This window comes from Aegilops tauschii, chromosome 5 (genome assembly GCF_002575655.3).
Source record: "Aegilops tauschii subsp. strangulata cultivar AL8/78 chromosome 5, Aet v6.0, whole genome shotgun sequence".
Classification (NCBI taxonomy): domain Eukaryota; kingdom Viridiplantae; phylum Streptophyta; class Magnoliopsida; order Poales; family Poaceae; genus Aegilops; species Aegilops tauschii.
In genome coordinates, this window is record NC_053039.3 from 286,377,837 (window position 1) to 286,392,043 (window position 14,207).

Below are 14,207 nucleotides of genomic sequence, written 5' to 3' on the forward strand. Positions count from 1 at the left end.
TCCTTTCTATTTTGACTAATGGACTCTAAATATCCCCCGGCCCAACTGATTTTATTAAAGAACTCACTGGCATCATTAGTCCTTTTGACTAATCATAGCCTTGTAGACTCCGGCCTCTTAATTGATCCAGCAATATTTTCATGTTGTACGAGATAGATACATATTAAATAAGATCAGGTACAAGTAAGCTTTTGGTCGTGCTACTAGATGATGTTGAAGTTTATTCTTGGGAGTAGTTGCTAGTGCTACTCCCTTAGTTTGGCAACATGAAATGCTTAAAGCGAGATCATTTGAATTGGATTTTTACAAGTCTTTTTTTATGAGGTCGTTGGCGATTCTGGCATGTTTACTCCTGATGATGTCGCATATGTGTGCAGAGTGCTGGCGTTTCCGCAGCAAAGTTTTCTTATTACTCCTTCATTTCAAGCTATCTTCATGCATGATTTTAGTAGAACCTTGGTATTATATTCTCATGATTTCAGCAGAACCTGCAAGGATCTGCGGCAGTTCAATTCCCATATGCCAACACCCTACATACATGATTCGGTTTTGGACCATGGACACAATCTGAATACAGGCATGAGCTCACAGCAAGCAAACCATGGTTCACAATCCTTGTACTGCAACATACATGGTTCAGTGACAACAGGAAGAGAGTAGAGAAAGATACCACCAACGCAAACCATGGTTCACAATCCCTGTGCCCAGTGTTTTTCATTCCGGCGAATGACCTGCTTTTCAGCGCGTGTTCTACCTCGTGGTGCTAGAAAGAGGACCTCTCTCTACACCAGCGATGCTGCCATTTTTCTCAGTCCTTTCCTACCGTGGCTGAATTCAGAGCGGTCCAGTAGACCATCCTACTCCACTGGTTTAGTCGCTCCACTAAATTGCAGAAGACCACGATTCATTCCATTTGTTCCGCCACTTGGACTTCGTTCTTTTCCTTTCTTTTTGCTAGGACCAGACCTCCTTCTCGTTTGGTCATTTTGCATTCTTACTCTTCGCGAGCAGCAGGTACGGTCCTCGGTCCTGGCTTGGTTCAATTTCGACAGCAGGTGGTATGGTTCGTGCATTTCTTTAAGGCCGGGAGACTCTGGTTTAATCCTATCTCAGTGCTCCGCGACCTGCAAATCCGTGCTCAAGCAACTTGGCTCTGACGTCGACGGTGGTGAGAATAAGCAAAATAGACCCTCTTTTAAAGTGTCCAAAAATGATCCACAACTTTGATCAAAGCTAACCTTTTTACTCAACACTAGCCTCAACCAGCGCTGAAGTTGGCTATGTCAGCATTAGATACCAAGGCATTCAACAAAAACTTGGCTTCTCCCAAAAAACAAACTAGGCTTACATGGAACACATGACAGGAAAATTTTGAGCCGTCAGGCCGAACACGTACTGTGGTGGGTGCCAGATGTGGGACATTTGTAAACAGAGAAACCGCCACGTTTGTTTATCATGTCCCTCGGCCTCAGTGGCCCAGGTCACAGGCCAACGTCGTTAAACCCACAGGTCCCTATATTTCTTACCCATTTATTACAGCAGCGATTATACAGCTAGTATCAAAGAAACAACATTTCCTCGTTCCACAATTTGTAACACCTTTATCCTGACCCAGTACGATAAAGGGATACTACAAGCTACTACAAGCTGAAGAACTGTGTGTAGCTGTCTCACTAAGAGCTTTCCAGATTAGCAAACAAATACAAATTATTCATAACACGTTAATCGGAGAGTTCCATGAATGGCGGGTCACTACTGGTAGAGCTTGTTCAGATCATCTTTAAATTTGGCCTTCAGCTGCTCCCTCTTCAGCTTAAGCGCAGCGGTCACAAGCCCAGACTCCGGGGTCCAAGGTTCAGGCAGCAAAATGATCTTAGCTGGTATTTCAAACTTCTCGAGCCTCGCTGCTTTCGCGGCCTGCACAATTGGAACACACACTGCGTTAGATAGCAACCAAGAGATGCAAACAGAGCAGATGAATTGTGAATCCGCATCTCCGACGAAGATACTTGATATTATTATTTTTCGAAACGGAGGCAAAGATTGCCTCATCTATTAATTAAGCAGAAGAGAATTGCCCAGTTAATTATGGAAAACCGGGCGAAAACCGGAACAACAAGGGCCAAGCCCACCCCAAAGACTAACACACACATGGCAAAGCCCACCCACGAACAACATCGATGACAACCACGTCGCCCACACGACACGAGGTCCATGCCCTCGAAGCTGCAACTCTCCCGAGGCCGCCGCCTCGACATCCACTGCTCCATTGCGCCCTGCGCACTCAACCGATACCGCCTTCCGGGGCCGCCGCCCCGACATGCCACCGCTCACCCTCGAGCAGCAACGCCGCACGATACAGCAACCCGCAGCCCACACTGCTCAGGACAACCGCACGCAGACCACGAACGTCGCACCACATCCGGGGCCGCCGCCCCGACATGCCTCCACTCGCCCTCGAGCAGCAACGCCGCACAATACAGCTACCCGCAGCCCATGCTGCACAGGACAACTGCACGCAGACCACGAACGCCGCACAACATCCGGGGCCGCCGCCCCGACGTAAAGTCAGATCGCCCCCTCTGGGTCGCTTCGACCAGGCCGACGACCTCGCTACCCACGTAGCACCAAGTCGCCACCGAAACAATGCACAACTGCGACTCTGCCCCATAGAGCCACCGCTGCATCGCTATCCGAGGCCGCCGCCTCGGTGTAAATCCACCGTCCGGAGCCGCCGCCCCGGACTCCATCACCCCGACGACGACGCAACTCTGCACCACTGCCATGAGACCATCACTCCACAAAGGTCATTGCTTCCAAGGCGGTGCCTCCAAGAAGGTAACGACATAATTGCCGCCGCCGCCCGCTCCAATGGAGCTTGGGTTTTCACCCGGAAACACCAGACAGTTGCGGCAGTAGATGGACGTAGCTCCGCGATGTGCCTTCAGGAAGGAATGCAATGCTCAAGAACATCGCCAGCACCGGCACCGAAGAAGGTGCAAGACTTTCGCCTGGAGGATCTACTCCACCGCCGGGCCTCACAGGAAGCGAACGGCATAGGAACATAGCAAGTTGTGCAGAGGGCATCGTTGCCAACCACCAGCCCTCAACACGCCGCAGCAGAGCGCCATGTCAGATCCGCGCACCCCCAGCCACCTCCAGCCCAAGCTGCTGCTCTGTTGCAGCTCAGCATCACCAGAACCTCCACCGACGCGGCGCCGTCGTCCAGAAAACTGCGCCTCGCCGCCGCCACCGCAGCTCCCCCGGCCGAGGGAAGGGACCCCAGGCACCCAGCGCGCCCTACAGCCGCAGCCCGCCGGAGCGTCGCCACCGCAGCTTGCCGGAGCGCCTCCACCGCCAGATCTGGGCGCCCGGGCGCCAGATCGACGACGGCCGGCAGCGTCGCCCCGCCCGCGCCCGCGGCGCACCTCGCCGGCGAACCCGAGCCAAGCCGCCAGATCCGCGCGGCAGGAGGCCACCGCGCCCGCCCCAGCTAGCTCCACGCCTCCATGCACAAGCACGCCCAGCCATCCAACCCCGGACGCCGCCACGCCGCGAAGCCTCGGGCTCCAGCGGGATCACCGTGACAGAGCACCCACCGAGGCGGCCGGCCCACGCCGTCCAACCCCAAACGGGAGGAGGAGAAGGCCCCGCCGCCACCGCGCCGCGCGGGCTTTGCCCGGCGACGCCTGCCGGCGGCGGCGAGGGGAGGAAGGGCGGCGGGGTGTGGCCTGGGCGGCGGCTAGGGTGCGTTCCTGGCCGCCCGCGGGAGCGGCCAGGGAGCGCGTGAGGAGCGACGTAATATGATACTTGATATTATCATGAACAAGAATATGGAACATAGCTTAGGACAATGCAATATCTTCTTTTCAACCACAAAAGTTAAAAGAGTTTTGCACCTAATTTGCTGCAAGTCTGCAAAACTTCAGTCCACACCTAATATGCCCTCACAAAAAGAGCAAAACAGGAAACAATACACACCGGAAGATTTCAACAATATTCATTATTTATTTTGTGTTCTCATGAGACGACATTCATCATATACTTTGTACCCTTCCCATTCCATGCTTGACATAGCATGAAGCGGCAAGAGGCTCGCAAAGCAAGAGGAAGAGGAAAGTAGGCATTGTCCCGATAAAAACAACCACAACAGGAGAACGGGGAAGTTGAAGGATTGATCAAGGGAATGAATACGGCTGACTGCTCTAGATCTGCGAGGCGCACCACTAGATCTTAGTGGTACCATAGTACACTCAGCAATGACCTCAATGGCGGACTGACGGCATGACTGAAGAACATGAGTTTCAAAACTCTAGCTCATATATCTCATCTCAAACTTCACGAAGTGGTGAAGAGCATCGTGGGTACTCTGGCAGTGGGCTTCATCAAAGAATAGAAGGTGTTACTCACAACCAAGTTACATACTCCCTCCGTCCCAAAATAAGTGTCTTAACCTTAGTACAACTTTGTACTAACTTTAGTACAGAGTTTTGGGACGGAGGGAGTATTTTCCAAAATAGTTCTTTTAAGAATCAATCCCAAAATAGATTGATTGAATACTATAGGCAAGATCAGGTAAGTTTCCAATGCTTCCATCTTAGTCTAACCAGTATAGAAGCGTTGAGAGGTACCAAAGACAGGTCTGGCAGGCTGTACTCCTATTAGATACACTTGCTGGTTCCAAGTAGGTCAGGTCGACATTTAAAGTCACACACGGGAGGAATGCAGACATCCAGTACAGGATTTTGTTTATTATATTTAACTGCTCATGAAGTCCTGCTCCAGAAAGAACTACCATATAACCGCTACAACATGAGGCGACACACCAAGTGCAGGCTACATAATTTTCAATAAACTGGAGAACTATATCTGTATACGAGTGTTGTACGTGCTGTAATTAAGTAAGAACTGAACGAATGTGGTAAGTACTCCATTTGCGATCAGATCTAACCTTTGATAGAGATTGCTGGACCTCCTTAATTGCTTGATCATTGTGACACAGCTCCTCAATGTCTTTGTAGCTTATCCCTGAATTTTGAGCCCACTTCTCCAAGGCCTGGTGTGGTGGCACGACCAGTGCAACACAGTAACTATGAAATGGATCAGCATAGACCATGATGTTGTCCACATAATTGCTTGTCTGTAGAGCTGATTCAACCTGGAGAGAGAGAGAGAGAGAGAGAGAGAGAGAGAGAGTTCATTACATAGCAAACAGAATGCTCATAACCAAAGGTTTAAGAAAAGCCATGGGCGTTAATTGTGCGTTTTGCCACCGCCTTGGCTTTTCTGACCAAAGCGCACACTTAAGCGCTAGGCGTTTTGCTGTCGCCTAGAGCCTAGGCATGCTGCGTGCACCTAGACGTGCCTTTTTAAACTATGCTCATAACAGGGCCCAGTTTTATAAACAAACCTTGCCAAGAGATACATATTCTCCATGTTGAAGTTTTACTATGTCTTTTTTCCTGTCGATGATCTCAACGCATCCATCAGGATGGAACTGGCCAATATCTCCAGTGTAAAACCAGCGTATTCCCCTCTCATCCACCTAAGTGACATATGGCACAATCATGTAGTGAAAACATATAAATACATTCAGTGACTGCAGATATGGAGATAATCACCTTATACACCTCATTTGTTTTTGCTTCATTGTTGAAATAACCTTTTGTTATACTGTGGCCACCAATGACAACCTCTCCACGGGGCATTGGAGAATCAGAAATTCTATAACCACCTTCTTCCCATGAAATAAGCTGCAACCATTTGATAAAAGAGGTTAGAGTGGACAATATATTCTTGGAAGTTTAAGTTTCCAAAATATTATCACAAAATTCATTACAGTGCATATTATAACATGTGAACCTGCAAGATTTCATGCAAGAAAATGATCAATTGTAACCAAGCAGTAACATAAAAAGAGCTGAATGAATAGTATTGCAATTTAAAGTGTTTAGATCTTGTTCTTTTGTAACTGTGCAGTCATTTTATTCTGGCATGTTGCAGGTTCACATGTAATAGTATTACTTGCATCAAGGAAATTTTACCAGTACTTTCATAAGTTTTGGGGTGCCTCAACGCTCTACCAAGACATCTTAATACAAACAAAAGGAGAACATCACAGGATGGAAGGAAAAGCCAGAGAGTGAAAAGGTCACAAATCGACATCTTATGTACAGCCGGAGTGTGTAATTCTTTTTAAGCATATGTATATAGTATGACATGGCATACATGGATCTGGCCCCATAAGGCCATGTCCTACTCTCTTGTATGTAATGAGCTCATGCTAATGGAACGAAATGCATGGTTGTGAATCATGGTTTCACCACGCCACCACTTTTGTCAACAACCGGTGTAGAGTGGGCTGGAGGGGTTGCCTGCATTAGGGACTGAGGCAGCAGGGAACGAAAGGTGCCAGCCTGGTGCTATTAGGATAAAGGATAAGATGAGTTAGGTGGGCATTTGAGTTGTATTACGGGGATCTTTCCTCTGTATCTTCCGTTTATTTTCTGTATAGATGATACGAGCTCTGAAACACTGATATATGCAAACCGATATGAATATACACCAGATAGTTATCCATGATGTATCTGAAGAAATAATAGTAAGATGAACATTCCAACACTTCGCGGATACCTATCCCGCACATATCTGTACCAGATACGCTATCCGATACGAATAAACAGGTTTTGCATGTATCAGTGATCCAGAGCATTCAGTTATCATTTCATTGCATGAATGTTAGCTGTATTGCCAAGTAGTATTCAAAAACACACCAGGGCCGCTGAATGTTTATCTGTGGAGAACACAAACCTTGACATAGCAACAAGGGAGGGGTGGACCAACACGACCCACACTTGTGTCATCCCATTCAGAGAAAGCTGCTCCAGCGCAAGTCTCGGTCAATCCATAGCCTTGACCAACTGGGACACTGCAGTACCAAATAAGCAATGCATAAGCACATGACAAATATAGCATCTCACACTATACAAAAATGTTTGTCAGCCTTAAAGAATGGAAGGATACTTCAATCCTAAAATGTTTGTCTGATTAATGTACTTTAGCTTTTAACCTTTCGATTGACAATCTATTCAAGATAAAACAAATTTTGTAAAATTAAGGATCATCTTATCCTACTTACACTGGTGATTTCAACTAATGAACGTCTAAAATCATGTGAAAATAAGCTAAGCTTGCTAATTCATACTCCAAGTACCCTCAGGGCCGACTAGGAGAGCAAAGGACTGAGTTCAAAGCTGCCACGAGCAAAAACTAGCCCAAAATAAACTCTGTATGAGTATTATCTTAAGAGAACCTTCAGATGTATTTTTTGTTCAACAAGCAAAATAAGCTATCATGCTATATGAGTGACAACCGTTTTATTCCTTAAGTCATGATTGAACTTAACCAAATAATATGGTAAAGTGAAGATAAGGCGATAGGACAAGATTACCCCAGACATATATTTATGAATCTTTGTGTTTCACTTGATAGAGGTGCGCCACCACAAAGAATAAATCTTATATGCCCTCCAAGCATCGCACGTATTGGTTTGAAGATAATGCTATTCCATATAAACCTCTCTGGCGCCCAAGATCCAGTCCAACTCCCTTCGATTGCTCCAAGATTTCGTTTATATGCAACGTCAAATAGCTTTTTGGTTATGCCACCCTTCTCAGCAACCTGAAAAGAAAAATGTAGAGCTGAAGAATTTAGAGAAGACACGGCATCTAAGTAAATGTCAAATTACTTTCATCAAAAAATGCAAGGATAATAATAGCTCCAACCATACAACTCTCAAAACTGATGCATGTGACTCTTCAAGACAGTTTTGTGTGTCGGTATTCCCAACGTGGCTGCTGTATATCTAGTTGCATGGAGAGAAAGATATGGGAAAGAGAAGGGAAGAGGAAGATTGAAATGCTGTACGACATGTGGGCTCCGAGCCATGTGTCAATCTAGGAAAAAAAATCCATATTTGAGGCTGCATGTGTGGAAAACCAGAAAAAAAATGGCAAAATCACCATGGTAAAACTGCCTTGGACACTTAGGTGCACCAGTTCTGAAGGCCAGGAGGGTCAGATGTTCAGTTTTACAGTTGAGAGCTTTAAGTTTGCCAGGCACCAAATTTGGTGGGGGTAAGTACAGTTTTTCCCGTGCAAATAGCCAAAATGGATTGTATAAGATAGCAGCACATGAAATGACAGTCCAGAAAAGAAACTTCAACCTTCTTAAACACTGCATCTCTTATGCGATCCAGAATTGCAGGAACTGAAATCATTAGAGTAGGTTTCAGTACAGAAACATCTCCTTTTGTCCCCTTCTTTATCTTATTTGATGCATCAGTCATTGTCAAAGCTGAGCCGTATCCAATAGCAACACCAGAAGCTAACATGACAGACTGCACAACATAACAGCACCATGTCACTGGAGATATTCATAGTAATTCTTATAAATGATGTTTCTGAATGCCAAAATATTACCTCTGCCGCTAGTTCAAAAACATGAGCCAGCGGAAGGTATGCCAGATAAACATCACTTGTGCCAAGGTTTGGAATGATTGTCCTCACTGCTGCAATTGTGGCCACCATGTTGCCATGCGTAATCATCACACCCTATGTCAAAGGAAACCACCAAATTTAATTGAGGAAAATACAAGAGCAGAGTAGAAAAAATATTCAACATTAACAATGTTAGCATGCATAGGCAGCAGACCTCCACCAGTTGTAACATGGAGTATTCAGTAGTGGACTCATGCATTCAGAAATCATAACAACAGGCTAGCAAACTAAATAAATAGAACACTGCAAACTTCACAGTTAATACAGTATTTTCTCTCTCAACTTTCTATTGGCTCATTTGAACCTCTGACATTCAGAAGGGACAAACTGAACCTTCTATTTCATTTTTCTTTTCGCTCAAATTTAATTGATTATTTCATATTATTGAGCTAGCATAACTAGTTGTATGATGTATAAATTTACTAATCCGTAAATCTTCTGATGTCTGCGAGTAATTGAGTGACTGTGGACTGGGGAAACACGGAAACACATAATAGAACACCAATAATCAGATTTTTCTTACCAAAGAGAAACTATACAACAGGAAAATGAATCATTTTGTAGGAAACATTAGCTTTTGTTTTGTCCTGTGTGGAGCAAATGGAAATAACTGTGAATAATCACAGTTATGAATGTGTTTTTAAAAATGGGGATAACAGTTCAAAACCATAATTCCCTGAGAATATCTAACCTTTTCTATTAGGATTATCATTTTATAGCACACCAATCAATTTACCTTTTATTTTCATGCTAATGGAAAACGAATACACAAGAAAGAAAAATATCTTCAAGCAGAAGTGTACCTTGGGGAGACCAGTACTTCCACTTGTATACATAATAACTGCAGTATCAGTGCTTGTTGGTAGTCTCGCATCTGCATGTGATGTTTTGCCCAACTCCTCAACCGCATTAAAAGATAATGTTGTCAAGTGTTTCAGTTGATTAAGTGTGTCAGCCTCAACAGGTTCATCCTCAATGTAGATAACATGCTTAAGACTATGCAACTTTGAGCTGACTGCAGGCAGCTTCTTAAGTTGTTTTGAATCACAAATCAGAGTGGAAACCTGTGTCTGAAGTTCGACATAACAAAATATATCAGATGTAGGAGCACCAGTTAGATGGTCCTTTATTAAAAGTTTGCACTTGTAATTGGTAAAAACCTATATCTTGGATCACATCAATAAATTAGTAAGTTAATCAGGAAAAACATGAGTACTCCCTTTGTATATCTTTCACCATGGGCACAGACCAAGTAAGCACCAAATCTAAGAGGAAATTCGTAAAAAATAACTTTAAATAACATCCTACAACCAATCAGCAATTCCAGAAGCAATTAAGTAGGGGTACAAAGTTGAAACACTACAATATACACTCGTGATTCCCTCAATGACAGATATATTGGAACAGAGTTTCCCGAGGCAGGACCAGATATAGTGAAACTACTAATGTTAAAGCAAGGTAAACCATCAAGATTGTGTCAATTTGTGAGGATGATTAAGCAGATATAAGGTAGCCCAGTTGATATGGGCATCCAAGTACAGTTCCGTCCAACAATCCCGTTCAGCTAAAAGTTTAAGCTGTTAAGGTACTAGAGATGATACCCAGCGCGTTGCTGCGGGAATTGGTTGCAATTATCAATGACATTTCGTTGCATGAAATATTAGTATTTAGATTAACATGAGAATACATATAAGTTACTGTATTTTATTATTGTATAGTTGTGAATATTTATTGAATATGAGTAGCATGCATGGTGCATGTTAGGGGTGGGTCTTTTTCCATGCATGGGGGCATGGTGAGTTGGATAGTTCATATTGAGAAATGGAGTTAAGTGGGGATCAACTATTTAGGTATACTAGATGTGGCGGTATGCTCATACTTCATCAATGGATATACCTAGATCTACCAATCTGAAAGTAAAGCAACATAAATAGTGGGAATTGGATTGGCTCCCTAGCGGATGAAATATAGTGCAGACTACACATACTTCAGGAAAAAGGAACCAGATCAATGTACCTCGTTTAGTGAATGCACCAGTGCATCCTCGCCGAGAGATGCATAAATTGTTACAACAGTTAAATTTTGTCGAAAGCATCCCTGGCAAAATAAAATATTAGTATTTGCATACAGCTCTGTAAGTCCTATGAAATGTACAGGGGCAATGTTCCAGACATAATATTATACCTGAGCAGCAATGATCCACTCAGCTCTAGTATCAGAAAAGATAGCAGCACGACTATCTAGCTGGTGCCCCATCTTGATGAGACCAGAAGCAAAGTTACATGCACGTTTAAATGCCTCTGCATAGGAATTCCATTGATATTCACCAAGGTGCAGTTTCTCAAACTTCCTTCCATCAGCAGCTTCTATGAATTCACTACTAATCAGTTTTCTTGTGCCAAGACACCGGTGCTGAGTGTACTTTTTGCTAGCCATCTCAAACAGAGCTGCCATTGTGGTGGCACCCTCCCATGGAACTTGAATTAAAGAGGAAAATCTACTGTTTCGCATGGCAAGGCCTGCTTCACCACCAACATCAACTTGCACTGCTCTCTTTTTCACCTTTTTGCTAAACATGGAAGAAAGCAAGATAGGGATAACTATAGCCAGTAAAAGAGCACCAATAACTCCAGGCAGACCATATTCTTTCACCAGTGGCAAATCGCTTGTGGTCAATCTTTGTAAAATGGACATGTTTGGATTCTCGCCGGTAATTGTTGCCATGATCATATGCTATATCTGAACCATTGACTAGCACTTAAAAAATTTCACTACAGAATTGCAAACATATTAATGAAGCATGTTAGTATGCTTCCAGTGAAGTAATAGCTTTCATACACTTGACGGTATATGCATAGCTGCCTCACACAGAAGCAAAGAATATAAAGGGGTAAATGCAACACCAGAAAATGATCACATACAGAAGTATCACCATAGTCAATGTTATGCATCAGAACAGAAGGAAACTAGTGAACAATGGTAATATTTTAAAAACAAGAAAATTGTCCTTCCTACTATCAAAATTAAGCAACTGTTAACTGTTAGTTGTTACTGATCTGTTGAGAATCGGTAGATACTATAAGCTACCAAAATAACCATCGAGAGCATCTACAGTTCCTTGGCTCATGGATCAGATCCACACCATAGTGCATGTCGAATTGTTCTGCTTTTAGAGCGGGCACTTACAATGTAAACAAGCCAAGATGAAATAATAATTTTGAATTATGAGTAGTTCTTTTGTTTCTCAACCTTCATCAGTCTCTTAATGGTATAACTGAAGTCTAACAGCAATATTAATACATTATGACATTTATCCTGCCAAAAAATCAGTTATTGACAATTTTAAAATCCAAGTAGTTATTTTAGTTATCATGTCTTCAGCAAGTTCATTAATAACATTACTGAAGTCCACGATCAATATTACTTGATAACGATTATACAATCAAATGATCAGCTAACATTTATCTGCCAAAAAACTACAATAGTTCCTTGTAGATTTTGTTTTGCAGTTGCATATTCCTACAGAGGGAACACATAAACGTCACAATGTGACTTGCAGAAGCAACATAAGATAGAAGAACAAGTCAAAACAGACTTGGAAGTTTTCAGTTTGCTTCAAAGGAAAGCAACCATGTTGACCAAAACGATGTGGAAGGGAGGTACTCGTTCGTCATGCAAATGGATCATATATCAACAAAAAAGATTGTTGAAGAAGCAATCATTAAAATTGGTGAAACTATTGTTTCCATAAGTATATCGATGGGCTCTGATTTGCGCAAAGTGCAACAGAATCCTTTCGTGGCTACCACAGGAAATGCCAGTTAGAATGGGATTGTGGCAGAAGTATTTGCATGTTTTTTTCCCTCGAAAACGCCTGGAAGCGTGTCATTTTTATTGAGAAGAAAGTGCGGATGATGTCAACTAGGAACAAGGTGTAAACAGATAAACCTTCTGAAATTACACTTGGTGAAAATAAGCATTTGATAGGGTCATTGTTCGTTAGAGAGTTATAAAGTTATAAAGTTGTAACTGAACCTATAATTATGTCTGCGTGGGATTTCACACGGTGGCAGTGCAAAGCAGAACATGAATCAATTCAATGCGATCCGATTTAGTAGGTGGTTCATTTACGACAGCAAGGATACCTCCCTCCCCAGAAAACGGCATGATCTGAGCACGGAAATCTCCGGGAACACGTGTAAACTGCTACACCTTGTTCATGGCAGAACACGGAGAGACCAACCAACCAACCAACGAACCAACAGTAATTTCGCGCTGATCCCAAATCCAGGCGAGCTGCGGCTGGATCGCACGCGGAGAAGGAAGAACCCTAGACGATTCCGGAAGGAGAGATCTCCACTCCACTCCACTCCAGCCGAGAGAGACTATGCGGGGACGAATCGCTCGGAGAGGATTCGACCGACAACCGCGTCGCGAAGGGGGCAGCTCCGCGGTCGAGGTCGAACCAACGATGAACCGAGAGGAGGGCGGGGCGGGAGGCTCACCTGCGACGAACCGAGAAGCGGGGGGCGTCGCCTCCGGATCTGCGCCCGCTCGTCGGTGCTGCCAAAGCTTGCAGTGGCTTTTCTTCTGGAAGGAATGGATGGCGCTTGGCTTTGCTTCGCCGGCCGGCCTTGTGGAGGAAGGCAAGGAAAGCAACGGCGAGAAAGGAAATGCCGAGGTGGGCCGCGGGTGGGCTCGTGGGTATCGAGGTGGGGGAGCGCGTGTGCTTGTTGTCTGTGTTGTGCGACGTGGCGTGAGAGGCGGGCTCAGCGGGAGTGGAAATGCTTCGAGAAATTTGTTGGCGCGGACACGTACCGGAGTACTACGGTACACGACGCGAGCAAAGCCAGGTCAGTAGCTCACGTGCGGCGACGGCCTTTACGACCGACCTGCCCGAATTATTAATGCGCACCACACGTCAGCCGACTGGTCTCGCAGCATGCGGACCAAATCGCCCATAAATGTCTCGTGCCAAAATGTCCATATTGCCCTCCAAACGTGTATCACAAAGGGGCTGTTTGGTTTGACACTAAGTTTGCCAAAGCTTGCCACATCTAAGGTTAGGCAAGTTTGACCAATTTAGGTGTGTGTTTGGTTCAAGCCACATCTTAGGCAAGCCACACTATGATCCCACATCATATACACACAAAAAGTGTGGCAAGATTCCCTTAGGCTTGCCAACTTGTGGCTCTCATTTTGAAGAACTAACCTTAGGCAAGTTTGGCAATATTGTACGGCAAAGTGTGGCACTCCTAGGCCTAGAACCAAACAGCCCCAAAGTCATCCTCAAATGTTCGATCGCACACGTCACCATATTTGTCTTGACAGCTCCAGATGTCTGATCCTACAAATCGGAATAAAACCGAAGGAGGTTTGGGGAAGTTCGGCCATCCGCCACATCGGACTCCAACACACTGAACTCATGTAAAAGCCCCTCTCCAGTCGCTTACACTCGCTCTTTGTGCCGCATTTATACCACGTAGAGCGGACATGACCAGATGGGACGGCTTCCTATGTGCATTCAATTCGTGTCGCCTAACCAGTCGTCCGCCTACCCGGCTTCCACACCCGTGCGGTGAACGAAAACCCTACTCCAGTCGCTTGCGTTAACTCATGCTTCCCTTGTCCAGGCTATTGAAATCTGGC

General features: G+C 44.7%; 1 protein-coding gene across 2 annotated transcripts; it reads right to left on the bottom strand.

Annotated features, from left to right (window-relative positions):
• Positions 1–1,421: 1,421 nt before the first annotated feature.
• LOC109779770 (long chain acyl-CoA synthetase 8) lies at positions 1,422–13,344 on the bottom strand. Of its 2 annotated transcripts, none has more exons than XM_020338397.4 (12): positions 13,064–13,344; positions 10,743–11,297; positions 10,575–10,655; positions 9,362–9,628; positions 8,481–8,612; positions 8,225–8,398; positions 7,451–7,680; positions 6,811–6,928; positions 5,622–5,753; positions 5,411–5,545; positions 4,952–5,158; positions 1,422–1,917 (listed from the first exon to the last, which is right to left on the bottom strand). In XM_020338397.4, exons 2-12 carry the CDS (start codon positions 11,286–11,288, stop codon positions 1,753–1,755), a joined length of 2,187 nt encoding a protein of 728 aa, XP_020193986.1. In that variant the 5' UTR covers positions 11,289–11,297; positions 13,064–13,344; the 3' UTR covers positions 1,422–1,752. The 2 variants fall into 2 exon arrangements, with proteins under 2 accessions (XP_020193986.1, XP_020193985.1); XM_020338396.4 differs by having other exon boundaries at positions 10,743–11,329; positions 13,064–13,329.
• Between the last annotated feature and the right edge of the window lie 863 nt (positions 13,345–14,207).